Source organism: Salvelinus sp. IW2-2015, linkage group LG27 (genome assembly GCF_002910315.2).
Source record: "Salvelinus sp. IW2-2015 linkage group LG27, ASM291031v2, whole genome shotgun sequence".
NCBI lineage: Eukaryota > Metazoa > Chordata > Actinopteri > Salmoniformes > Salmonidae > Salvelinus > Salvelinus sp. IW2-2015.
In genome coordinates, this window is record NC_036867.1 from 845,600 (window position 1) to 868,947 (window position 23,348).

Sequence of the window (23,348 nt, forward strand, 5' to 3'; positions counted from 1 at the left end):
AGAGATGAAACTATCACTATTGCAGGGAGAGACAAACCTTTTGTACTCATCAGAGAGATTGAGAGTGGGAGGGAGAAAGTGGGAGGGTGAGTGTGAACGAGTGAGTGAATACCTGGATGGGTGAATGAGTGAAAGAGCTAGGGAGTGAATGATTGAGAGCGATATGGAGAAATGGTGAGGAGAAATGCCACTAACCTCATCTACAGCTCTCTTATAACTCTAAACAGGATGGAGAGAAACGCAGAGGAAAGAGGAGGTAGAGAATAAAACAGGAATGTGGGAGGGGAGAAGAGAAGATGAAAGAGATGGATTGGTTAGTTCAAAGAAGAAAATGAGTTGTGTGTTTCTCTGTGTGTGTGTGTTGTGTGTGTGGTGTGTGTGTGTGTGTGTGTGTGGTGTGGTGTGTGTGTGTGTGTGTGGTGTGTGTTGTGTGTGTGTGTGTGTGTGTGGGTGTGTGTGTGTGTGACACTCACTGCGGGCCTGCTAGGTCGTGTCAGTGTCACATCTCTGTTCTCTTCTTTGGTCTCCTGGGGCAGCGCCATAGACCCCTCCGCCCCTGTCAACCAATCACATCACTGCTCAGTAAATAGTCAACTAATCACATATCTGTCTGTATAGTCTTAAAAGCTGAACACTTTATAGTAGCACACATGGGAATCTGTGGGTTTCTCAAAATGCATACTACGTGCTCCGAGCACGCAAATTGAGCACAGGAGGGTTGGGTATGAGTCCAAATCAAAGTATGGAAAACAGAACATGTAGGGCACTTCGAATGTGTACTCCGTTTGTACATATTTATAAGCATGCATCAATGAAGATTCAATGGGAAAGTATGCACAGAAATATGACGCAACACGTTAAAAAAAATGACGGTAACATTTCTTGAAATAAATGGCAGCCATTATTTGAGCTGAAGCGAGAGAAAATCCACTAAGACTTCGAATGAATGTTGCCTATTGACATCTCATATGTTGCAATGACTACAATATTTTATCTTAATAAATAATGCTGTGTTCATTTTGGCATGTTAACCTGCCACAATACCCACTGTAGAGTGTGTAAATCGCAACCTGGTGTAAGTCAATACGGCTGAATGGCTAGCTACTATTGTTAGCTAGCCAGATAGCCATGAAGAAGGTTCAGTGAATGGCGACGTGCCAGCGTGACGGTAATACAGTGGGGGGAGGTGCAGCGTGAGGTATCAAGTGGGGGAGGTGCAGCGTGAGGTAATACAGTGGGGGGACGTGCACGGAGGTAATAAGTAGGGAGGTGCAGCGTGAGGTAATAACAGTAGGGGGAGGTGCAGGCGTGAGGTAATACAGTGGGGGCAGCGTGCAGCGTGAGGTAATACAGGTGGGGGAGGTGCAGGTGAGGTAATACAGTGGGGGAGGTGCAGCGTGAGGTAATACAGTGGGGGAGGTGCAGCGTGCAGGTAATAGTAGGGGGAGATGAAGGTGAGGAAGTACAGTGGGGGAGGTGCAGTGTGAGGGATACAGTGGGGGGAGGTGCAGTGTGAGGAATACAGTGGGGGAGATGCAGTGTGAGGAAATACAGTGGGGGAGGTGCAGTGTGGAGGAATAAACAGTGGGGGGAGGGTGCAGTGTGAGCTAGATAATATCAACAAGTGGGGGGAGGTCGCTGAGGAAATACATGGGGGAGGTTGCAAGCGTGAGGAAATACAGTGGGGGGAGGTGCAGTGTGAGGTAATACAGTGGGGGGAGTGTGAGTGCTTCTCAAATGAAATGTTTAATGCGTTCTCCAGAGTACTCAACGGAACGTCCTTGGAGAATGCACTCGGAGCATGAGCGTGTGGAGCACGGTGGTATGCATATTGAGAAACCCCCTGCGTGTGGTGGTATGTGTACCTCTCTCGTTGCTTCCCCCCTGGGAGGAGCTGGATGAGCTGCTGCTGCTTGTCCTCTTCAGGGGTGTTTCCATGGAGACATCAGTCCTCCGCAGGTCTGGGTTACTTTGGCAACACACACAAACACAACATCAAGTGCCTGATTCACAAAGGAGCATGGAGTGTGTATGTGTGTGTGTGTGTGTACCTGGCCCGTATCAGGTGTGATCCAGCTCTAGGAGCAAGGCCCCCAGGTCCACTCCCAGGAGAGTGCTTCCTGACCAGGGCTGGAGAGATAGACGTGGTCCTCTGGGGCACCTACACACACACACACACACACAATAAAAACCTGTTAGAACAGGTGTAAATGTGGGATCATGTACTGTATTCTCAATCTCAATCTCAAACTAAATTTGCCAAAATATGTACGTAGAGATTTGAGATTAAGAATCGTAAGGGGCACCAAAAGTTCAGACACATTGCATTCCAGATAGAAACACAGACATTGTCATGCAGACCTTGGGAGGTAGGTCTAGGTCCGTTCGTAGCCAAGAGCTGCGGTCCAGTTTGTCGAGTGGGGGAGCGAGTCGGGGGAGAGGAATAGGAGAAGGGGTGTCTGAGGTGGGGTCAGAGTTCTGGCGGGGCATGGGGGGGCGGCCGGAGGATGGGGAGGGGGACAGGCCTGTGACCCCTGCAGGGTCGTGGAGAGACTGGGACCCAGACAGACCATGGAACTTCACCTGTACCAGGTGGGCCATCTGACAATACCAGAACAGATCAGGACCAGATCAGGACCAGAGGATGAGGTTTACATCAGGACCAGGCAGGTAGAGGAGCAGGTGTAAAGGAGGGAGAGAGGAAGGTGAGGAAAGGAGAGGAGGGGAAAGGAGGAATGGAAGGTGGGGGAACGGGATGGGGAGGAGGGTGGAAGGGAGAGTTACTCAGAGTGAAAAACAAACATCAAAAAGGGTAAACGTGCCCATCCACTTTCCCAGTCTCTCTCTCTCTCACACACACCTGTGGTTCTGTAGAGCGCTGCATGGGTGGTGTTCGGGCCTGCTGAATGCCCCCGCTGCTGAAGGACTCGGAGCGGGGAGGCAGGGATGGGTCGGAAATACGGTTGGACACTTTATGATGCAGACCTGGAGAACTCTGTCTGTTCAGCTTGGAACGCTCCTCCACCTGACACACAGACACAGTTAGAGCACACTCATTTATACTGGCAGTCAGTGACAGATTATCAATGCATGCATGTGTGACGTGCGTCAAACCTCCAGTTTCCCTTATTACCATGGAGGAGAAGCCATGTTCAGCAGAGACCACAGAGACAGACCTGGCTACAGTGTGCCTTTTTTTTGCGTGTGGGTGTGTGTGTGTGTGTGTGGGGGGTTAGGTGAGTCCAGAGGGGAGCAGATACACCCATGTGGGTTTAGACAGATATAGCTATGGCTGCCCTACATCAGCTCACAGTGGCCACTGGGGGGCAAGCCGGATATGTGTGTGTGTCTGTGTGTGTGTGGCTTGGATATAGGCTGAATCAGGAGCTGGAGTGTGTCCCTAAGAACATGGAGCCTATGTATAAAGCAGACTAAAACAGTTTGACTGACAGAGTCTGACTTCTAGAGGAAGAGAGAGATGTATAACCATTCTAAAATACACAAGGCACCATTCTAGAATGTAGAGAAAAGAAAGCTGTTCTCGAACTATCCAGCCACCATTCTAGAACTATCCAGCCACCATTCTAAAAAAACATCAGTAACATAGAACCATCCAGCCACCATTCTAAAAAAACACCAGTAACATAGAACCATCCAGCCACCATTCTAGAACCATCCAGCCACCATTCTAGAACAATCCAGCCACCATTCTAGAACAATCCAGCCACCATTCTAGAACTATCTAGCCACCATTCTAGAAACATCCAGCCACCATTCTAGAACTCTCTAGCAACTACTCTAGAACATAGAACATTCCAGCAAGGGTTCTTTCAGGAGTCCGTCCCCTGGTGTAAGGGAAGAGAAAATTGTTAATAAGGAAAGGAGAGTCCCGTTCAGAAGAAAGGAGGGATGGGAGAGAGAAAGAGAGCTCCACAGACACACCAGCCAAGGGTTAAAGGTTAGGGTTAGTCCACCTCTGAAGAGAGAGAGGGAGGAAGTGTCTCAGAAACACCGGAAATGGGTGTCTCCCTCACTGACCCGTCGACCTGGACACCTCCCCCTCAACTCCTGAACTTCTCCCTCAGGGCTCTTCCTTCTGGCCTCAGGGCGACGCATGATATGATGAGAGGAGTCAGGGGCGGGATCAGGGGCAAAGGACACACGTATGCACGGAACGGTCACACTATTGCCTTCAGATTGGAGAAGCCTCTCCCTGGAGGGACTTGATTGGGCAGGGTAGGAGGGGGGACGGGAGCAGGGGGTGTAACCAGGGAACAGGAGGAGTGCTAGGCTGGCATCTCGAGGTTGGCATCTCGAGGTTGGCATCTCGAGGCTGGCATCTCGAGGCTGGTTAATGGACTGGTGCTTAATGGGAGGAATACGAGGTGAGCTACTCTGGGTTTGACGCATTACCTAGAGACAGAACATCACACTGTCACTGAACACATCAAACACATATAGCTATGTGGACACAAACACACACATTTATTACTGTGGAAGAACCTGAAAAAAACTAACATAGAAACAGAGGGTCTGTCCATGATGGAGACACTGTGTTTTGGAAAAAGAGAGAGACATTTTGATATATCTTATAGTCCAGACATAGCAATGATACAGGGCTCCCACTCTTCAGAAAACTTCAATCCTGAGAGGAGAGAGATCATTGTAGGAAACATAATATACTGTTGGTGTGTAACCAAATATACTGAACACATCTATAAGCGCTGTGTGTGTGATGTGTGTGTGCGTGCGAACAGTACCTCCTTGGCCCAGGCAGGTTTGTCGTTATTGGGGGCTGTGTCTTTGTAGTGGTACAGCTGTTTGGTGTCTTGTGGCCGTGGCTCCTGCTGCTGCTGCTGCTGCTGCTGCTGCTGCTGCTGCAAGGACACCAGGTAGGCTCTCTCCTGCTGCAGCTGTCTCTGGAGACGCTCAGCCTGATGCTGCTCCTCCATCTGCTTACGCTTGTACTCCTGTAGATACACGCACAGTTTACACAGGAAACAAATGCACAAACACAAAGTACACTCCATGGCCAAAAGTATGGACACCTGCGTGTCGAACATCTCATTCCAAAATCATGGGCATTAATATGGAGTTGCCCCCCCCCCCTTTGCTGCTATAACAGCCTCCACTCTTCTGGGAAGGCTTTCCACTAGATGTTGGAACATTGCTTCCATTCAGCTACAAGAGCATCAGTGAGGTCGGGCATGGATGTTGGGTGATTAGGTCTAGCTTGCAGTCAGCGTTCCAATTCGTCCCAAAGGTGTTCGATGGGGTTGAAGTCAGGGCTATGCGCAGGCCAGTCAAGTTCTTCTACAAACCATTTCTGTATGGACCTCACTTTGTGCACAGGGGCATTGTCATGCTGAAACAGGAAAGGGCCTTCCCCAAACTGTTACAACAAAGTTGGAAGCACAGAATAATCCAGAATGTCTTTGTATGCTGTAGCGTTAAAATGTATCTCCACTGGAACTAAGGGGCCTAGCCCCAGACCATTATTCCTCCTCCACCAAACTTTGCAGTTGGTACTATGCATGGTGATCTTCACAATAACAGCACTTACAGTTGACCGGGGCAGCTCTAGCAGGGCAGAAATGTAACAAACTGACTTGTTGGAAAGGTGGCGTCCTATGATGGTGCTACGATGAAAGTCACTGAGCTCTTCAGTAAGGCCATTCTACTGCCAATGTTTGTCTATGGAGATTGCATGGCTGTGTGTTCAATTACAGTTGAAGTCGGATGTTTACATACACTTAGGTTGGAGTCATTAAAACTCGTTTTTCAATCACTCCACAAATTTCTTGTTAACAAACTATAGTTTTGGCAAGTCGGTTAGGACATCTACTTTGTGCATGACACAAGTCATTTTTCCAATAATTGTTTACAGACAGATTATTTCACTTATAATTCACTGTATCACAATTCCAGTGGGTCAGAAGTTTACATACACTAAGTTAACTGTGCCTTTAAACAGCTTGGAAAATTCCAGAAAATTATGTCATGGGCTTAGAGCTTCTGATAGGCTAATTGACATCATTTGAGTCAATTGGAGGTGTACCTGTGGATGTATTTCAAGGCCTACCTTCAAACTCAGTGCCTCTTTGCTTGACATCATTGGAAAATCAAAAGAAATCAGCCAAGACTTCAGAAAAAAACTGGAGACCTCCACAAGTCTGGTTCATCCTTGGGAGCAATTTCCAAATGCTTGAAGGTACCATGTTCATCTGTACAAACAATAGTACGCAAGTATAAACACCATGGGACCACGCAGCGCCATACCTCTCAGGAAGGAGACGCGTTCTGTCTCCTAGAGATGAACGTACATTGGTGCGAAAAGTGCAAATCAATCCAGAACAACAGCAAAGGACCTTGGAAGATGCTGGAGGAAACAGGTACAAAAGTATCTATATCCACAGTAAAATTAGTCCTATATCGACATAACCTGAAAGGCCGCTCAGCAAGGAAGAAGCCACTGCTCCAAAACTGCCATAAAAAAAGCCAGACTACGGTTTGCAACTGCACATGGGGACAAAGATCATACTTTTTGGAGAAATGTCCTCTGGTCTGATGAAACTAAAATAGAACTGTTTGGCCATAATGACCATCGTTATGTTTGGAGGAAAAAGGGGGACGCTTGCAAGCCGAAGAACACCATCCCAACCGTGAAGCACAGGGGTGGCAGCATCATGTTGTGGGGGTGCTTTGCTGCAGGAGGGACTGGTGCACTTCCGCAACAAATAGATGGCATCATGAGGGAGGAAAATTATGTGGATATATGGGCCAAAATTCACCTAACTTATTGTGGGAAGCTCGTGGAAGGCTACCCGAAACGTTTGACCCAAGTTAAACAATTTAAAGGCAATGCTACCAAATACTAATTGAGTATGTAGACTTCTGACCCACTGGGAATGTTATGAAATAAATAAAAGCTGAAATAAATAATTCTCTCTACTATTATTCTGACATTTTACATTCTTAAAATAAAGTGGTGATCTTAACTGACCTAAGACAGGGAATTTTTACTAGGATAAAATGTCAGGAATTGTGAAAAACTGAATTTAAATGTATTTGGCTAAGGTGTATGTAAACTTCCGACTTCAACTGTATATACACCTGTCAGCAATGGATGTGGCTGAAATAGACGAATCCACTCATTTGAAGGGGTGTCCACATACTTTTGTATATATAGTGTATATGCTTGTGCAACAAGAGAGATAAGGGGTTGTTGTGGATAGGTGATAGGCTGAGGACTCAGGGGTAAGAGGTCAAGGGTGAGAGGTTACCATCAGTAGAGCCTGCTCCTGGAGTAGTTGTTGCTGTAGAATCTCCAGCTGTCTTTGCTCCTCCTCCAGCTGCCTACGGATATACTCCTACCCAATCACAGGCCAGACAGCCAGGAGATCAGCCAATCAGAGCCCAGAGCAGCCAGGTGAGTGATCAGAGCAGTCAACGGAGACAGAAAGGAGGTGACGATGGGGTGAAAGGAGTTGAGGAGGTGAAAGGGGGTGATGAGGAGGAGAAAGGGGGTGATGAGGAGGAGAAAGGGGGTGAGGAGAAGAAGAAAGGGGGTGATAAGGAGGAGAAGAAAGGGGGTGATAAGGGGGTGAGAGGGAGTGAGAGAGAGAGTACAAGGACAGATTAAGGAAAATATTTTTTGAGAAAGAAACCAAAGTACGGATTAAAACCCAAATAGAAGCGAGATGGAGTGACATGATAGGAGGTGTAGAGAGGAAGGGAGAAGGGAGGAAAGAGAGAGCGCAGTGATAAACAGATTCAGTCGAAGAAAAATAAAAAGGCATAACCAAGAAAAGAGACTTGATGTATAGAACCACCCCAAGGTACTTAATATTGAATCAAGTGTGTAAGAGAGAAAAACGTTTTATTAGAGAGTGAGTGTTAAGCATCAGAGTGAAAGAGAAGCATTCATGAAGCAGAGTCATCCAGGCCCTAGCCCCAGACCCTAACTAAACCTGCCCTGGGACATAACACCTAAATGTCAACAGAGCTGTGGCAGACTGGGGTGATTCCTGGTCAATGAGTTAGTGTGTGTAAAAGAGTGAGAGAGATAAGTGTGTGGATGTGTGCGCACCTGAGAGTTACCTGTGTGTGTATCTGTTCTCTCTCTGCGTGCCTCCTCTCCTCATCTCTCCGAAGTTGTTCCATCTCTTCATAGCGTCTCCTCTGTTCTCTCTCCTGTTGCTTCCTCATCTCGCGCTCCCTACGCTGTTGCTGTTAGACAAAGAGAGAGAGAGGGAGAGAGAGCGTCATAGCTGTCACCAGATATGTAATTGAGCCGAGCCGTGCTGGAAAATGCAATGTGAACAGAAACCATCTGAAGCAGAAAAGTTGTGTTCAGGTGGGCATGATGGAGTGAAAAGCATGCAGTCTACCTCCTCCAGTCTCCTCCTCTGTTCTTTCTGCTCCTCTATGCGTTTCTGTCGTTCTGCCAACAGGAGACGTTTGTGTTCCTCGTTCTGCTGTTGCTCCAACTGCTGCCTCCGCAGAGCCTCAGAACGCTCCTTATTGGCCAGCTGCAGCCGCAGGAAGTCCCGCCTTAACGTCGACTCTCCAGGGACGTTGATGATGGAGCTGGACAAAGACCAATCAGAGGAGAGATAGGAGAGGGAGGGTTTATGAGTGGAAATCTCTCTCCTACACATTTGGAGGCAAATACACACGCAAACAATAGTGTATGTACGCACAAGCACACACACCCTACCTTGGCTCCCCCATGTCCCGTTCCTCCTCCTCTTCCTCACTGCCACTGTACTCATACTCTGTTTCATCTGCAGCACACACATCAACCAGTTACACACACATCAACCAGTTACACACACACGTCAACCAGCTACACACACACACACGTCAACCAGTTACACACACACACACACACATCAACCAGTTACACACACGTCAACGCGCAGTTACACACACACATCAACCAGTTCAACACACACACGTCAACGCCAGTTAACACACAACAGTCACACCCAGCTTACACAACACATCAACAGTCACACACGTTCACACACACACACCAACCAGTTACACACACACCACACATCAACCAGTTACACACCACACACACACACACACCAGTTACACACACACACACACAACACACACACACACACACACACAACCACACACACAACACAACCAGCAGCACACACACACAACACACACCCACACAACAACACACACACACACACACACACCACACAATGTTTTCCACACAGAAACACACCCACACAGATCAACGTATCAACACACCAGCCACACACACACTACACACGAGACACACACATCAACCGAACACGTACTATATACTTTCAGCCCGGATTTGAACGCCAAATCTAACATCTCTGGAGAGACTAAAATAGCTGTGAAGCGACGCTCCCCATCAACCTGAAGAGCTTGAGAGGAGCTGCAAGAGAACAATGGGAGAAACTCCCAAATACGGTGTGCCAAGCTTGTAGCGTCATAACCAAAAGCTGAGGCTGTATTGCTGCCATAGGTGCTTAAAAGTATGAGTAAGGGTCTGAATACTTTTGTAATGTGATATTTTTTATTACTAATACATTTGCCAAAAATAAAATAAAAACTGTTTTGCTCGTCTTATGGTGGTATTCTGTGTAGATTGATGAGGGAAAAAATCTATTTAATCAATTTTAGAATAAGGCTGTAACGTACAAAATATGGAAAAAGTCAAGGGTCTGAATATTTAGCATTGCACTGTACACACACAGCATCACACAGTTACACACACAACACACACACACATATCAACCAGTTACACACACAACACACATACACACACACAACCACACACACACACACACACCACACACACACCACACACAACACCACAACCACACAGACACAACACACACACCACACAACACACACACAGTCAACCAAGTTACGACATCCACACACCAGTTACACACACACACCACCCATTAAACACACACACCAGTTAAACACACACACCCATACACACTCATCCAGTTGGATCTGAACCTTCTTGTTTTCTTTTGGCTGACTTTTATTCAGCTGGTCAGATGTGTGAGTGTGTGTAATGTGTATAGTGGTGTGTGAGTGAGTGTGTGTGTGTGTGTATGTAATCTGGTGTGTGGTGTGTGTGTGTGTGGTGTGTGTGTGGTGTGTGTTGTGTGTGTGTGTGTGTGTGTGTGGTGTGTGTGTGTGTGTGTGTGTGTGTGTGTGTGTTACTGGTGTGTGTTGTGTGTGTGTGTGTGTGTGTGTGTGTGTGTGTGTTGTGTGGTGTGTGTGTGGGTGTGTGTGTGTGTGTGTGTGTGTGTGTACATATGTCTATGTGTGTGTCTGTTGGGTAGTCTCACCCTCTCTCCACGTTTCTTCTGGTTCTGTCGATATGGTCTTCAGTTGGATGCGGACCTGTCGTTCGTTAGGCAGCTCTCTGATGAAGGGGTGCTTCAACAGCTGCTCTGTGCTGGGTCTCTGACCATGACTCTTCACCAAGCAACTCCAATGAACGACTGGACTTCTAGACCTGAACACACACAGAGACAACACAGTGAGGAGTGAGTGAGTGAGTGAGTGAGTGAGTGAGTGAGTGAGTGAGTGAGTGAGTGAGTGAGTGAGTGAGTGAGTGGTGGTGAGTGAATGAGTGAGTGAGTGAGTGAGAGTGTGTGTGTGTGTGTGTGTTGTGTGTGTTTGTGTGTGTGTGTGTGTGTGGTGTGTGTGTGTGATGGTGCTGTGATAACTCACCACTTCTTAGACTTGAGTCTGGGGCGGGGTTCTGGGATGGGGAGAGAGAGCTCTCATTGGGTGCATGTCACCACAGTGCTGCAGAGAGGGAGAGAAAGGGTTAACAACCATGATCTCCAACTACTGCACACGATGTCTATAGTGTCTTATGCCACAGATTCACTGTTGTGCCAGCCTACGTTGTGTTGTGGTAGGCACTGGTACTTACGCGGTGCTCCTTCTGCATCTCTATAGCCGTAATACCCGAGACCACAGGTCATCTGAAAGAAGAGAGAGACAGAGAGGAGTTAGGGGGCATTGAGTGACCAGGGAAAATACACTAACCCACAAACAGACATACACAGAGCCTACTGTTGGTACCTTGAAGTCGTAGGTTGCCTCAGGGTTCTCGTCGCAGGCGAATGACTTCAGGAGCATCCAATTATGGCTCCCTATAACGTGTTCCCTCCTCCCCACCCGTACGGTCCAACTGGGCACTCACTCCAAGTCCACTGGAACCAACACACAGTGAACATTTTGATCTGTCGTCACCAGTCTGTCTGTTTTCCTGTTGTCTGTGTGTCTCACCCGTTTGACTCTGCGTTCTGCTGTCGAGCAGGAGTTTCTGACTTAGATTCTTCTGTGGATACCTGTGTTGGTGGAGATGGGTCAGACCTAGAGAGAGAAGGGAGAGAGAGAGAAGAGAGAGAGAGAGAGAGAGAGAGAGGAGAGAAGAGAGAGAGAGAGAGAGAGTAGCACGCAGACTGTTGGCGTCTATAATGTGTTATAAGGCACACTCCACACACAGAAACACGTACAAGGCTCTCCCTCCATTTGGCAAATCTGACCATAATTCTATCATCTCGATTCCTGCTCACAAGCAAAAACTAAAGCAGGAAGCACCAGTGACTCAGTCAATAAAAAAAGGGGTCAGATGAAGCAGATGCTAAGCTACATGACAGTTTTGCTAGCACAGACTGGAATATGTTCTGGGATTCTTCCAATGGCATTGAGGAGTACACCACTTCAGTCACCGGCTTCATCAATAAGTGCATTGATGACGTCGTCACCACAGTGACTGTACGTACATACCCCAACCAGAAGCCATGGATTACAGGCAACATCCGCACTGAGCTAAAGGGTAGAGCTGCCGCTTTCAAAGAGCGGGACTCTAACCCGGAAGGTTATAAGAAATCCCGCTATGCCCTCTGACGAACCATCAAACAGGCAAAGCTTCAATACAGGACTAAGATTGAATCGTACTACACCGGATCCGACTCTCGTCTTATGTGGCAGGGCTTGCAAACTATTACAGACTACAAAGGATAGCACAGCCGAGAGCTGCCCAGTGACACGAGCCTACCAGACGAGCTAAATAACTTCTATGCTCGCTTCGAGGCAAGTAACACTGAAACATGCATGATCAGCTGTTCTGGATGACAGTGTGATCACGCTTTCCGTAGCCGATGTGAGTAAGACCTTTTAAACAGGTCAACATTTACAAGGCCGCAGGGCCAGACGGATTACCAGGACGTGTACTCTGAGTATGCGCTGACCAACAAGTGTCTTCACTGCCATTTTCAACCTGTTCCTACCTGAGTCTGTAATAACAACACGTTTCAAGCAGACCACCATAGTCCCTGTGCCCAATAACACTAAGGTAACCTGCCTAAATGACTACTGACCCGTAGCACTCACGTCTGTAGCCATGAAGTGCTTTGAAAGGGTGGTCATGGCTCACATCAACACCATTATCCCAGAAACCCTAGACCCACTCCAATTTGCATACCGCCCCAATTTCTACTCCACACTGCCCTTTCCTACCTGGACAAAAGGAACACCTATGTGAGAATGCTATTCATTGACTACAGCTCAGCATTCAACACCATATTGCCCTCAAAGCTCATCACTATTTAATGTCAGCAGGTTTCATTCCAAAATATGTTGATTGCATTAGTTTTAGATGTGGGGGAGTTAGAGAATGAGGTGAGAGAGGGTGACAAGGCAAGAAGGAACTAATCTATGCCATCAAAGGGAACATGAAATTTGACATCCCAATTAGGATCTGGCTAAAAATACTTGAATCAGTTATAGAACCCATTGGCCTTTATGGTTGTGAGGTCTGGGGTATGCTCACCAACCAATAATTCACAAAATGGGACAAACACCAAATTGAGACTCTGCATGCAGAATTCTGCAAAAATATCCTCCGTATACAACGTAAAACACCAAATAATGCATGTAGAGCAGAATTAGGCCGATACCCGCTAATGATCAAACTCCAGAAAAGATCCGTTAAATTTTACAACCACCTAAAAGGAAGTGATTCCCAAACCTACCATAACTTCCCAAACCTTCCACCAGCTGGCTGGAGTGTTTACAGACATATTTAATCTCTCCCTATCCCAGTCTGCTGTCCCCACTTCAAGATGTCCATCATTGTTCCTGTACCCAAGAAAGCAAAGGTAACTGAACTAAATGACTATCGCCCCGTAGCACTCACTTCTGTCATCATGAAGTGCTTTGATAGGCTAGTTAAAGATCGTATCCCCTCTACCTTACCGAACACTCTAGACCCACATCAATTTGCTTACCGCCCCAATAGATCCACAGACGATGCAATTGCCATCGCACTGCACACTGCCCAATTCCATCTTTTACATTTAACCTTTAACTAGGCAAGTCAGTTCAGAACAAATTCTTATTTACAATGATGGCCTACCACAGCCAAATCCGGACAACGCTGAGCCAATTGTGCACCGCCCGATGGGACTCACAATCACGGTCGGATGTGATTTAGCCTGGATTCGAACCAGGGACTGTAGTGTCACCTCTTGGACTGAGATGCAGTGCATTAGACCGCTGCCCCACTCGGGAGCCCCGATCTGGACAAGAGGAATACCTATGTAAGAATGCTGTTCATTGACTACAGCTCAGCATTCAACACCATAGTGCCCACAAAGCTTATCATTAAGTTCGGGCCCTGGGTCTGAACCCCGCCCTGTGCAACTGGGTCCTGGACTTCCTGATTGGGCCGCCCCCAGGTGGTGAAGGTAAGACACATCACCTCCACTCCGCTGCTCCTCAACACTGGGGCCCCCCAAGGGATGCGTGCTCAGCCCCCTCCTGTACTCCCTGTCCACCCATGACTGCGTGGCCACGCACGCCTCCAACTCAATCATCAAGTTTGCAGACGAAACAACAGTAGTAGGTCTGATTACCCACAATGACGAGACATCATACAGGGAGATGAGGGCTCTGGGAGTGTGGTTCCAGGAAAATAACCTGTCACTCAACGTCAACAAAACAAAAGGAGCTGATCGTGGACTTCAGGAAACAGCAGAGGTAGCACACCCCTATCCACATCGACGGGACCGCAGTGGAGAAAGTGGAAAACTATGAGTTCCTTGGCGTAGACGGACAAAATTAATTGGTCCACCCACACAGACAGTGTTGTGAAGAAGGCGCAAAAGCGTCTCTTCAACCTCAGGAGGCTGAAGAAATTTGGCTTGTCACCTAAAACACTCAAACTTTTACAGATGCACAATAGAGAGCATCCTGTCAGGCTGTATCACCGCCTGGTACAGCAACTGCACTGCCCGCAACCGCAGGGCTCTCCAGAGGGTGGTGGGGTCTGCCCAACGCATCACCAGGGGCACGCTGCCTGCCCTCCAGGACACCTACAGCACCCGATGTCACAGGAAGGCCCAAAAGATTATCAAGGACATCAACCACCCGAGCCATGGCCTGTTCACCCCGCTACCATCCAGAAGGCGAGGTCAGTACAGGTGCATCAAAGCTGGGACCAAGAGACTGAAAACAGCTTCTATTTCAAGGCCATCGGACTGTTAAATAGCCATCACTAGGCGGCTTCCACCCAGTTATGTAACCCTGCACCTTAGAGGCTGCTATAGACTTGGAATCACTGGCCACTTTAATAATGGAACACTAGTCACTTTAATAATGGAACACTGGCCACTTTAATAATGGAACACTGGCCACTTTACTAATGGAACACAATGTTTACACGCTGCTTTACTCATCTCATAAGTATATACTGTATTATATTCTACTGTATTTAGTCAATGCCACTCCGATATTGCTCAATCTAATATTTATATATTTCTTAATTCCACTATTTTAGATTTGTGTGTATTGTTGTGAACTGTTAGATACTACTGCACTGGTTGAGCTAGGAACACAAGCATTTCGCTATACCCGCAATAACATCTGCTAAATATGTGTATGTGACCAAAAAACTTGATTTGATAAAGCCATCACCTACAGAGAGATGAACCTGGAGAAGAGTCCCTTAAGCAAGTTGGCCCTGGGGCTCTGTTCACAAACACAAACGGACCCCACAGAGCCCCAGGACAGCAACACAATTAGACCCAACCAAATCATGAGAAAACCGAAAGAGAATTACTTGACACATTGGAAAGAATTTACCAAAATACTAAGCAAACTAGAATGCTATTTGGCCCTAAACAGAGAGTACACAGTGGCAGAATACCTGACCACTATGACTGACCCAAAATTAAGGAAAGCTTTGACTATGTACAGATATAGTGAGCATAGCCTTGCTATTGAGAAAGGCCGCCGTAGGCAGACCTGGCCCTCAAGAGAAGACAGGCTATGTGCACACTGCCCACAAAATGAGGTGGAAACTGAGCTGCACTTCCTAACCTCCTGCCAAATGTATGACAATATTAGAGACACATATTTCCCTCAGATTATACAGACCCACAAATAATTAGAAAACAAATCCAATGTTGATAAACTCCCATATCTACTGGGTGAAATACCACAGTGTGCTATCACAGCAGCAAGATTTGTGATCTGTTGCCACAAGAAAAGGGCAACCAGTGAAGAACAAACACCATTGTAAATACAACCCATATTTATGTTTATTTATTGTCCTTTTTGTACTTTAACTATTTGCACATCGTTACAACACTGTATATATATATACATAATATGACATTTGAAATGTTTCTATTCCTTTGAAACATGAGTGTAATGTTTACCGTTCATTTTTTATTACTCTTTCTTGTCTTTTTCACTTGCTTTGGCAACGTAAACATGTTTCCCATGCCAATAAAGCCCTTTGAATTGAACTGAATTCTACCCTGAGGATCTCTCTGCAGATGTAGGCAGTCCACTCCTCCTTCAGAGAGTTCCCCTTGGTGTTCTTAATCAGATCTGTCACCGAGCCCGCCCCACAGAACTCCATCACCAACTACAGAGACACAGAGAGAGAGAGAGGGATTAACACACACCAAACTGAACAGCACTCACTCACACAGGCATACGTACCCATAGCTGGTCGTCGATGCCAGGAGGGTTCTTCTTGACGAAGGCACCGTAGTAGGTAGCAATGTTCCGATGGTGGCTGTACTTCTTCAACATGTTGATCTCTGCTTTAATCTCCTCTTCCTCATCCTGGAACACACACACACACACCTTAGAGTGGTACACAAACACAGTCGACAGGATTTGGGATTTCTCAAATCAGTCTGAATTGTTTTTACGGTTTTGTGTGTGCATCTGTGACTTACGCCAGTGACGTCCATAACTTTGATAGCGGCAAGCTGGCCAGTTTTGACATGGCGACCCTGAGAGACAGAGACACAGAGAGAGAGAGATGAGTATCTAAAATAAAGCAGTTTTACCAACAGTTCCATCATGTAACCGGTTTGTGTTTTAGTCCCAAAGCCACAGCCTGTCACCCAGCTCTCAGCCTGACCAAGATGGCTGATTGACAGCAGGCCAGCACACACAGCGCTGCTGCTGATGCCCACTGACAAGGCTCCAGCTGTACACTGAGTGGACAAAACATTAGGAACACCTATTTCCATGACATAGCTTTCCCCTGGATTCACCTGGTCAGTCTATGATCCCTTATTGATGTCACTTGTTAAATCCACTTCAAATCAGTGTAGATGAAGGGGAGGAGACAGGTTAAGGATTTTTAAGCCTTGAGACAATTGAGACATTGAAGGGCACACATACACAATCTGAGGTTGAATGGGCAAGAGAAAATATTTAAGTGCCTTTGAACATGGTATGGTAGTAGGTGCCAGGTGCACCGTTTTGAGTGTGTCAAGAACTGCAATGCTGCTGGGTTTTTCACGCTCAACAGTTTCCTGTGTGTATCAAGAATGGTCCACCCCCTAAAGGACATCCAGCCGAATTGACACATCTGTGGGAAGCGTTGGAGCCAATATGGGCCAGAATCCCTGTGGAACGCTTTCGACACCTCGTAGAGTCCATGCCCCAATGAATTGAGGCTGATCTGAGGGCAACAGGAGGTGCAACTCAATATTAGGAATGTGTTCTTAATGTTTTGTACACTCAGTGTAGCAGAGGCAGCTACAGTAGGGAAGTTAAATAATACCCAAAACAGCTAGATGTAACATAAGATGAGGATTGAGTCAGCATGTGTCTGTGTAGAGTGGAAGAACTCACACATCACTGCTATAACACACACAGACAATACAGTATGTTTCTCAGTATTGCATCAGACACACTGACTGTATTTGACGGGCAGAGAAGCTGAACCAAACTGTTCTATCCTTTCCCCTCTCTGCCCCCCTTCTCTCTCGCTCTCTCACCTCCCCCTCATCTCGTTCAGACATGCTGTGAGACAGCTGACGACCCACAACTCCATTCTGCCCTACCAGCCAGCCAACCAGCCAGCCAGCCAGACAGCCAGACAGCCAGCCAGACAGCCAGACAGCCAGACAGCCAGCCAGACAGCCAGACAGCCAGACAGCCAGACTCTGCTTGGTCCAGTTGTGTAGCTGACTGTCCTAAACGTTCTGGGCATACTGACTCACTCTCCCTTACACAACACCAGTGAAGCTAGGTCGCGAGCACGCACACGCACGCCAGAAAACACACACTCTTAAACGGAAATGGAATGGCAGATATGCGGAAAGCATATTACACACAGGAAGACAACACAAGATCAGGTGTAATTTCCTGGGAAGCTTGTAGCTTATGGTTCTGTGGGAGCAGATTGGAAGACAACTCTACATCCTGAGAAGCCCTTCACACTCGTACCGGTAAACGGGTTGAAAACAATTGCACATTTGGGCACTAATAACCACTTAAATTGGAACGTAGTGGCTGTACAGTAACAAGCTCTATGTGACATCAGAGCTCTGTGTCTCCACTTCACAGTGGGTTTTGACTGACAGCCGCTCTGAACTTGAGCACCGCACGTGACAAGAAGTTGCCCCCATTCCTCCTGCTAATTGGGCAACTTTTGCAAAAAAGAATAACGTCTGAGTGAGGGAGAGCTTTAAATTAAGAGGACTCGATGTATTTTGAAAGATGATGACTGTTTTGATGTCATACAAGCAAGCCAAAAGGTCCATATCATAAAACTCATGTAAAATACAGTGTTAACGCTATTGATCGCTATGCTTGATATAGAACAGTAACAGATGACGTGGCATTAAACCCTGGGTTGTCCTGAACACAATGAGCCTGTTTGTTGTATTGTGAAGAACATTTGCTGCGGACCACCCATCTGAATGCCCTCAGTACTCCATCCCATGTGTACCAAAATGACCATCTGCTTCTCTGAACTGCTTTGTGAAAGCCTAACACGAAGATAGTATTTTATCATTTAGATAGCTATTTTGGCAATAGAATGATGCCCACCTGACCCAGATTGTGATATAAAAATGGACCGTTTTTGGATTGCGTAAACAACAACAGTAGTTGTGTGATGGCGGGGATGCAGGACTGTGTTCTACACAAAACAACTACAAGTGTTCTGCTCTAGTTCCTCAACGGCACAGCTAGGAGAGCTTTAAAAAAGCACCTTATAGTTAAAGACTCTTCTTTGAGTCATAAAAGTGCATTGAAATTACTCAGGAACTTTGCAAACGTTGGAGAGGTGTGTGGGCCACTTGAAGACACCAGTTAGACCTCTCACTCAAACCCTTGTACATTTTTGGGGTCTTTTGTCAGGTATTCTGGGTATTTTCAGATATTGTTATCAACAAATGCGGTGAAAAGTACAGTAAATTCAACAGTGTAGGGCCTCCCGGGTGGCGCAGTGGTCTAGGGCACTGCATCGCAGCGCTAGCTGCGCCACCAGAGACTCTGGGTTCGCGCCCTGCGCCCAGGTCCGTGGGGCGACGCACAATTGGCCTAGCGTCGTCCGGGTTAGGGAGGGTTTGGCCGGTGGGATATCCTTGTCTCATCGCGCTCCAGCGACTCCTGTGGCGGGCCGGGCGCAGTGCGCGCTAACCGAGGGAGCCAGGTGCACGGTGTTTCCTCCAACACATTGGTGCGGCTGGCTTCCGGGTTGGATGCGAGCTGTGTTAAGAAGCAGTGCAGCTTGGTTGGGTTGTGTTTCGGAGGACGCATGGCTTTCAACCTTCATCTCTCCCGAGCCGTACGGGAGTTGTAGCGATGAGACAAGATAGTAACTACTAGCAATTGGATACCAAGAAAATTGGGGAGAAAATGGGGTAAAAAAAAATAAAATAAAAAGTAAATTCAACAGTGTGATGTTTGGATCCAGTCTTGTGTCAGGTGAACGGTTGTGTCCTCACCTTCAGTGTAATAGCCTTGGTTATGCTTTCCATATTTGTTCTGTAAGAAACATTTAAATCTAACCCTATCCATATAGGCTAAATCCCACAATTGTAAGTGGTTAAAACAATAGATATAGAAATATACACTGAGTGGTCAAAACATTAAGAACACCTTCCTAATATTTAGTTGCACCCCCTTTCGCCCTCAGAACAGCCTCAATTTGTCGGGACATTGATTCTACAAGGTGTCTAAAGTGTTCCACAGGGATGCTGGCCCATGTTGACCCCAATGCTTCCCACAGCTGTGTCAAGTTGGCTGAATGCCCTTTGGATGGTGGACCATTCTTGACCCACACGGGAAACTGTTGAGCATGAAACCCAGCAGCGTTTCAGTTTGACACTCAAACCGGTGCGTCTGGCACCTACTACCACCTACTACCACCTACTACCACCTACTACCACCTACTACCACCTACTACCACCTACTACCACCACCTACCACCACCTACCATCACCTACTACCACCTACTACCACCTACTACCACCACCTACCACCTACTATCACCTACTATCACCTACTACCACCTACTACCATACCCCGTTCAAAGGCACACATCTTTCGTCTTGCTCATTCACCCTCAATGGAACACATACACAATCTATGTCTCAAGGCTTTAAAATCTTTCTTTAACCCGTTTCCTCGCCTTCATCTACACTGATTGATGTGTTTTTAACAAGTGAGGGATCATAGTTTTCACCTGGTCAGTACATGTCATGTCATGGAAAGAGCAGGTGTTCCTAATGTTTTGTCCACTCAGCGTAGAACAGATAAAACAATACTTGAAACATAGATATAGATAAGAGAATGAATCTGATAGAATGACAATGAAGTGGTAAACAGAGACAAACATCCTTCCTACTTTATGTGTGTGTGTGTGTGTGTGTGTGTGTGTGTGTGTGTGTGTGTGTGTGTGTGTGTGTGTGTGTGTGTGTGTGTGTGTGTGTGTGTATATATATAAACACTCCTTGGTTCAGACTCCTCGCATTCCTGACCCCCCTGAGTACCGTTACCTACTACCCTACTGACAAGACCCCACACGCCAGTCAGAGAGAGAGAGAGATAGAGAGAGATAGAGAGAGAGAGAAGGGGCTATGAGGCCTACAAAACAACACTCTTCTAGTGAAAAGCTAGATAACACGGAAACAAACAGGCCAACATCTTCACACCAACCACCTATCTCTGTCTGTCAGACTCCCTGTACAGCCGACCGAGGCTGTAATCCCACAAGCTAGCTCACAACAAGTGCATCAGGGCGGTTTGATGTGAAAATCAAGTCATTGGCAGATAAAGAGTTAACTGCAACCACATGAACTGATACCTGTTCTATAACCAAAATATATGTTTTTCTAACTCAAGGTGTCATGTCGTAGCTGACACCCCATTCTTTCTGCGAAAATCTTGTCATCTTAATTCTGAGTAGATATTTAACCGTTTTTGGAAAACTTGGTCACATTAAAAACTCAGGGTGATTTTACAATCATTCTGTTACCAAACTTTATATCTGCACTGTTCTTCGAGTAAATGTGTTTTTTTTGTAAAAGTTTGTGGAAATTGTTAAATGTAGTCTTTCTGCATAGAGTTATATGGCTTGTTTAACGTTGCAATCAATGTGTTTTGTTAGGCATACATTTTAAAGTGAGGAATAGAAGTCTCAGCGTCATTCCGTTACTGTGGAATTGCCTTACCCTTAAAACTTCTTGTCAATAGGGGGGCGCTGTTTTCACTTTGGAAAAAATCGTGCCCAAATGAAACGGCCTCGTACTCTGTTCTAGATCATACAATATGCATATTATTATTACTATTGGATAGAAAACACTCTCAAGTTTCTAAAACTGGTTGCTAACATTCCCATCCTCTCTTGGCGCAAAGAACGGAAAACTCCAAAAGTCCCAATAAACGTTGAATAAACTGATAAAACTCGGTTGAAAAAACCTACTTTATGATGTTATTATCATATGTATCAAATAAAATCAGAGCTGGAGATATTCGCCGTGTATACCGAACGCTTTTCAGAAGACAATGTCGAGGTCCCTCGCGCGCCGTCGAAGACAAAGAAAATATCGGACCTGTCACTCCAAAAGCTCTTGTTCGGCTAAAAGCCAGTTGAATAGGCAGGCCCTGAAACAGAGCCTCGTTTTCAGATTTTTCACTTCCTATATGGAAGTTTGCTGCCAAATGAGTTCTGTTTTACTCACAGATATAATTCAAACAGTTTTAGAAACTTGAGAGTGTTTTCTATCCAATAGTAATACTAATATTTTTTTTCACCTTTATTTAACCAGGTAGGCTAGTTGAGAACAAGTTCTCATTTGCAACTGCGACCTAGCCAAGATAAAGCATAGCAGTGTGAACAGACAACAACACAGAGTTACACATGGAGTAAACAATAAACAAGTCAATAACATGGTAGAAAAAAGAGAATCTATATACAATGTGTGCAAAAGGCATGAGGAGGTAGGCAATAAATCGAATAATTACAATTTAGCAGATTAACACTGGAGTGATAAATCATCAGATGATCATGTGCAAGTAGAGATACTGGTGTGCAAAAGAGCAGAAAAGTAAATAAATAAAAGCAGTATGGGGGGGTGAGGTAGGTAAATTGGGTATGCAATATGCATATTGTATGATCTAGAACAGAGTACGAGGCTGTTTCATTTGGGCATGATTTTTTCCAAAGTGAAAACAGCGCCCCCGTATTGACAAGAAGTTATTAATGTATATTGAATAGGTATGAAATACTAGCTCACAAGTGCCTGGGTTTAGGGGCTAGGCCAGGGGTTGTTTCTGGACTGTGCCCTGAAGTAAAAAAATGTCTAAATAAAACTCATCAACTCTCTCCCCTCATTGGCAACTCGTTACAGTTCAAGGGAAGGTGACAGAGCCGACCTGCCTGTTTTTGGTTGATCAGAGCTCATGTCGGAGGAGTCAGGCACGCTCCTGTCTGATAGGTTGAGTGTGTGGTGAGGGGTGTGTCTTACCTTGTAGACCTGCCCGTAGGTTCCATTTCCCACCAACTCCACTAGTTCAAATATACCAGCTGGGTCCTGGAGAGAAATAGAAATAGGGAGAGATACAGAAAGTAGAAATAGGGAGAGAGAAAGAGAGAGCAAGAGAAATGGAGAGAGCGAGAGATAGAGAGCGAGAAATGAAGAGAGCGAGAGAGAGAAATGGAGAGAGCGAGAGAGAGAAAATAAAAATAGGTAGAGAGAAAGAGTGAGAGAGCAAGAGAGAGAGAGAAATGGAGAGAGCGAGAGAGAAAAAATTGAAAAAGGGAGAGGAATAGAGAGAGAAATAGAAAGAGAGAGCAATGAAACGAAATGGAAAGCGGGAGAGAGAGAAATAGAGAGGGGGAAAACGAGAGAGGAGAGAGCAAAGAGAGAGAGGAGAGAGAGAACAGGATGAGGGAGAAGAGGAAAGAGGGAGGCAAGAGAGAGAGGGAGAGACAAGAGAGAGAGGGGAGAAAAGAGAGAGAGGGGAAGAGCAAGAGAGAGAGGGGACGAAGAAGGAGAGAAGAGAGAGAGGAGAGCAAGAGGAGAGGGTGAGAGTAGAGAGAGCAGGAGAGAAAGAGAAGAGAGGGGGGAGAGGCAAATGAGAGAGAGGGGAGAGCAAGAGAGAGAGGGGAGAGCAAGAGAGAGAGGGGAGAAAGAGAGAGAGGGGAGAAAGAGAGAGAGGGGAGAAAGAGAGAGAGGGGAGAAAGAGAGAGCGGTTAGTCAAGCATTGAAAGTATTTTCTCAAGAATTCAGACCCTCTGGAATCTGATCCCCCCCACACACACAAGTGTGTACGAGCAAACACACAGTAGGACAGAGATCTATAGCGGTACACTGTGACTCCATAGAACATGTGTGTGTGTGTGCGAGTGAGTGAGTGAGTGAGTGAGTGAGTGAGTGAGTGAGTGAGTAGGGAATACTGGAGTTGGAATCAGCCACATGCTTCCATAGGGTAATTGCAAAAAATCTAAGTTATTTTTTATTCAAGGTCGAACAGAAGCACTTTCAAAC

At 46.3% G+C, this 23,348-nt stretch overlaps 2 protein-coding genes across 3 annotated transcripts in view; both read right to left on the bottom strand.

Moving 5' to 3' along the window:
* Window positions 1-11,166, bottom strand: part of tnikb (TRAF2 and NCK interacting kinase b) — a 38,040-nt gene extending 26,874 nt beyond the window's left edge. Inside the window, 16 exon segments of the mRNA XM_070435653.1 lie at window positions 196-219; window positions 474-556; window positions 1,866-1,969; window positions 2,052-2,161; window positions 2,362-2,601; window positions 2,861-3,025; window positions 4,039-4,413; window positions 4,761-4,970; window positions 7,284-7,370; window positions 8,101-8,229; window positions 8,391-8,589; window positions 8,720-8,786; window positions 10,362-10,531; window positions 10,750-10,780; window positions 10,958-11,009; window positions 11,110-11,166. Coding sequence (XP_070291754.1) covers window positions 196-219; window positions 474-556; window positions 1,866-1,969; window positions 2,052-2,161; window positions 2,362-2,601; window positions 2,861-3,025; window positions 4,039-4,413; window positions 4,761-4,970; window positions 7,284-7,370; window positions 8,101-8,229; window positions 8,391-8,589; window positions 8,720-8,786; window positions 10,362-10,531; window positions 10,750-10,780; window positions 10,958-11,009; window positions 11,110-11,166 — 2,103 coding nt within the window.
* A 4,444-nt stretch (window positions 11,167-15,610) lies between these two features.
* LOC111953312 (traf2 and NCK-interacting protein kinase) overlaps window positions 15,611-23,348 on the bottom strand; it is a 31,190-nt gene continuing 23,452 nt past the window's right edge. For both annotated transcript variants that reach the window (XM_023972520.2, XM_023972519.2), the window contains exons 2-5: window positions 22,326-22,391; window positions 16,287-16,343; window positions 16,045-16,170; window positions 15,611-15,967 (exon numbers count right to left, since the gene is read on the bottom strand). In XM_023972520.2, the coding sequence (XP_023828288.1) occupies window positions 15,788-15,967; window positions 16,045-16,170; window positions 16,287-16,343; window positions 22,326-22,391 (429 nt within the window). In that variant the 3' untranslated portion in view covers window positions 15,611-15,787. The remainder of the gene's footprint in view (window positions 15,968-16,044; window positions 16,171-16,286; window positions 16,344-22,325; window positions 22,392-23,348) is intronic.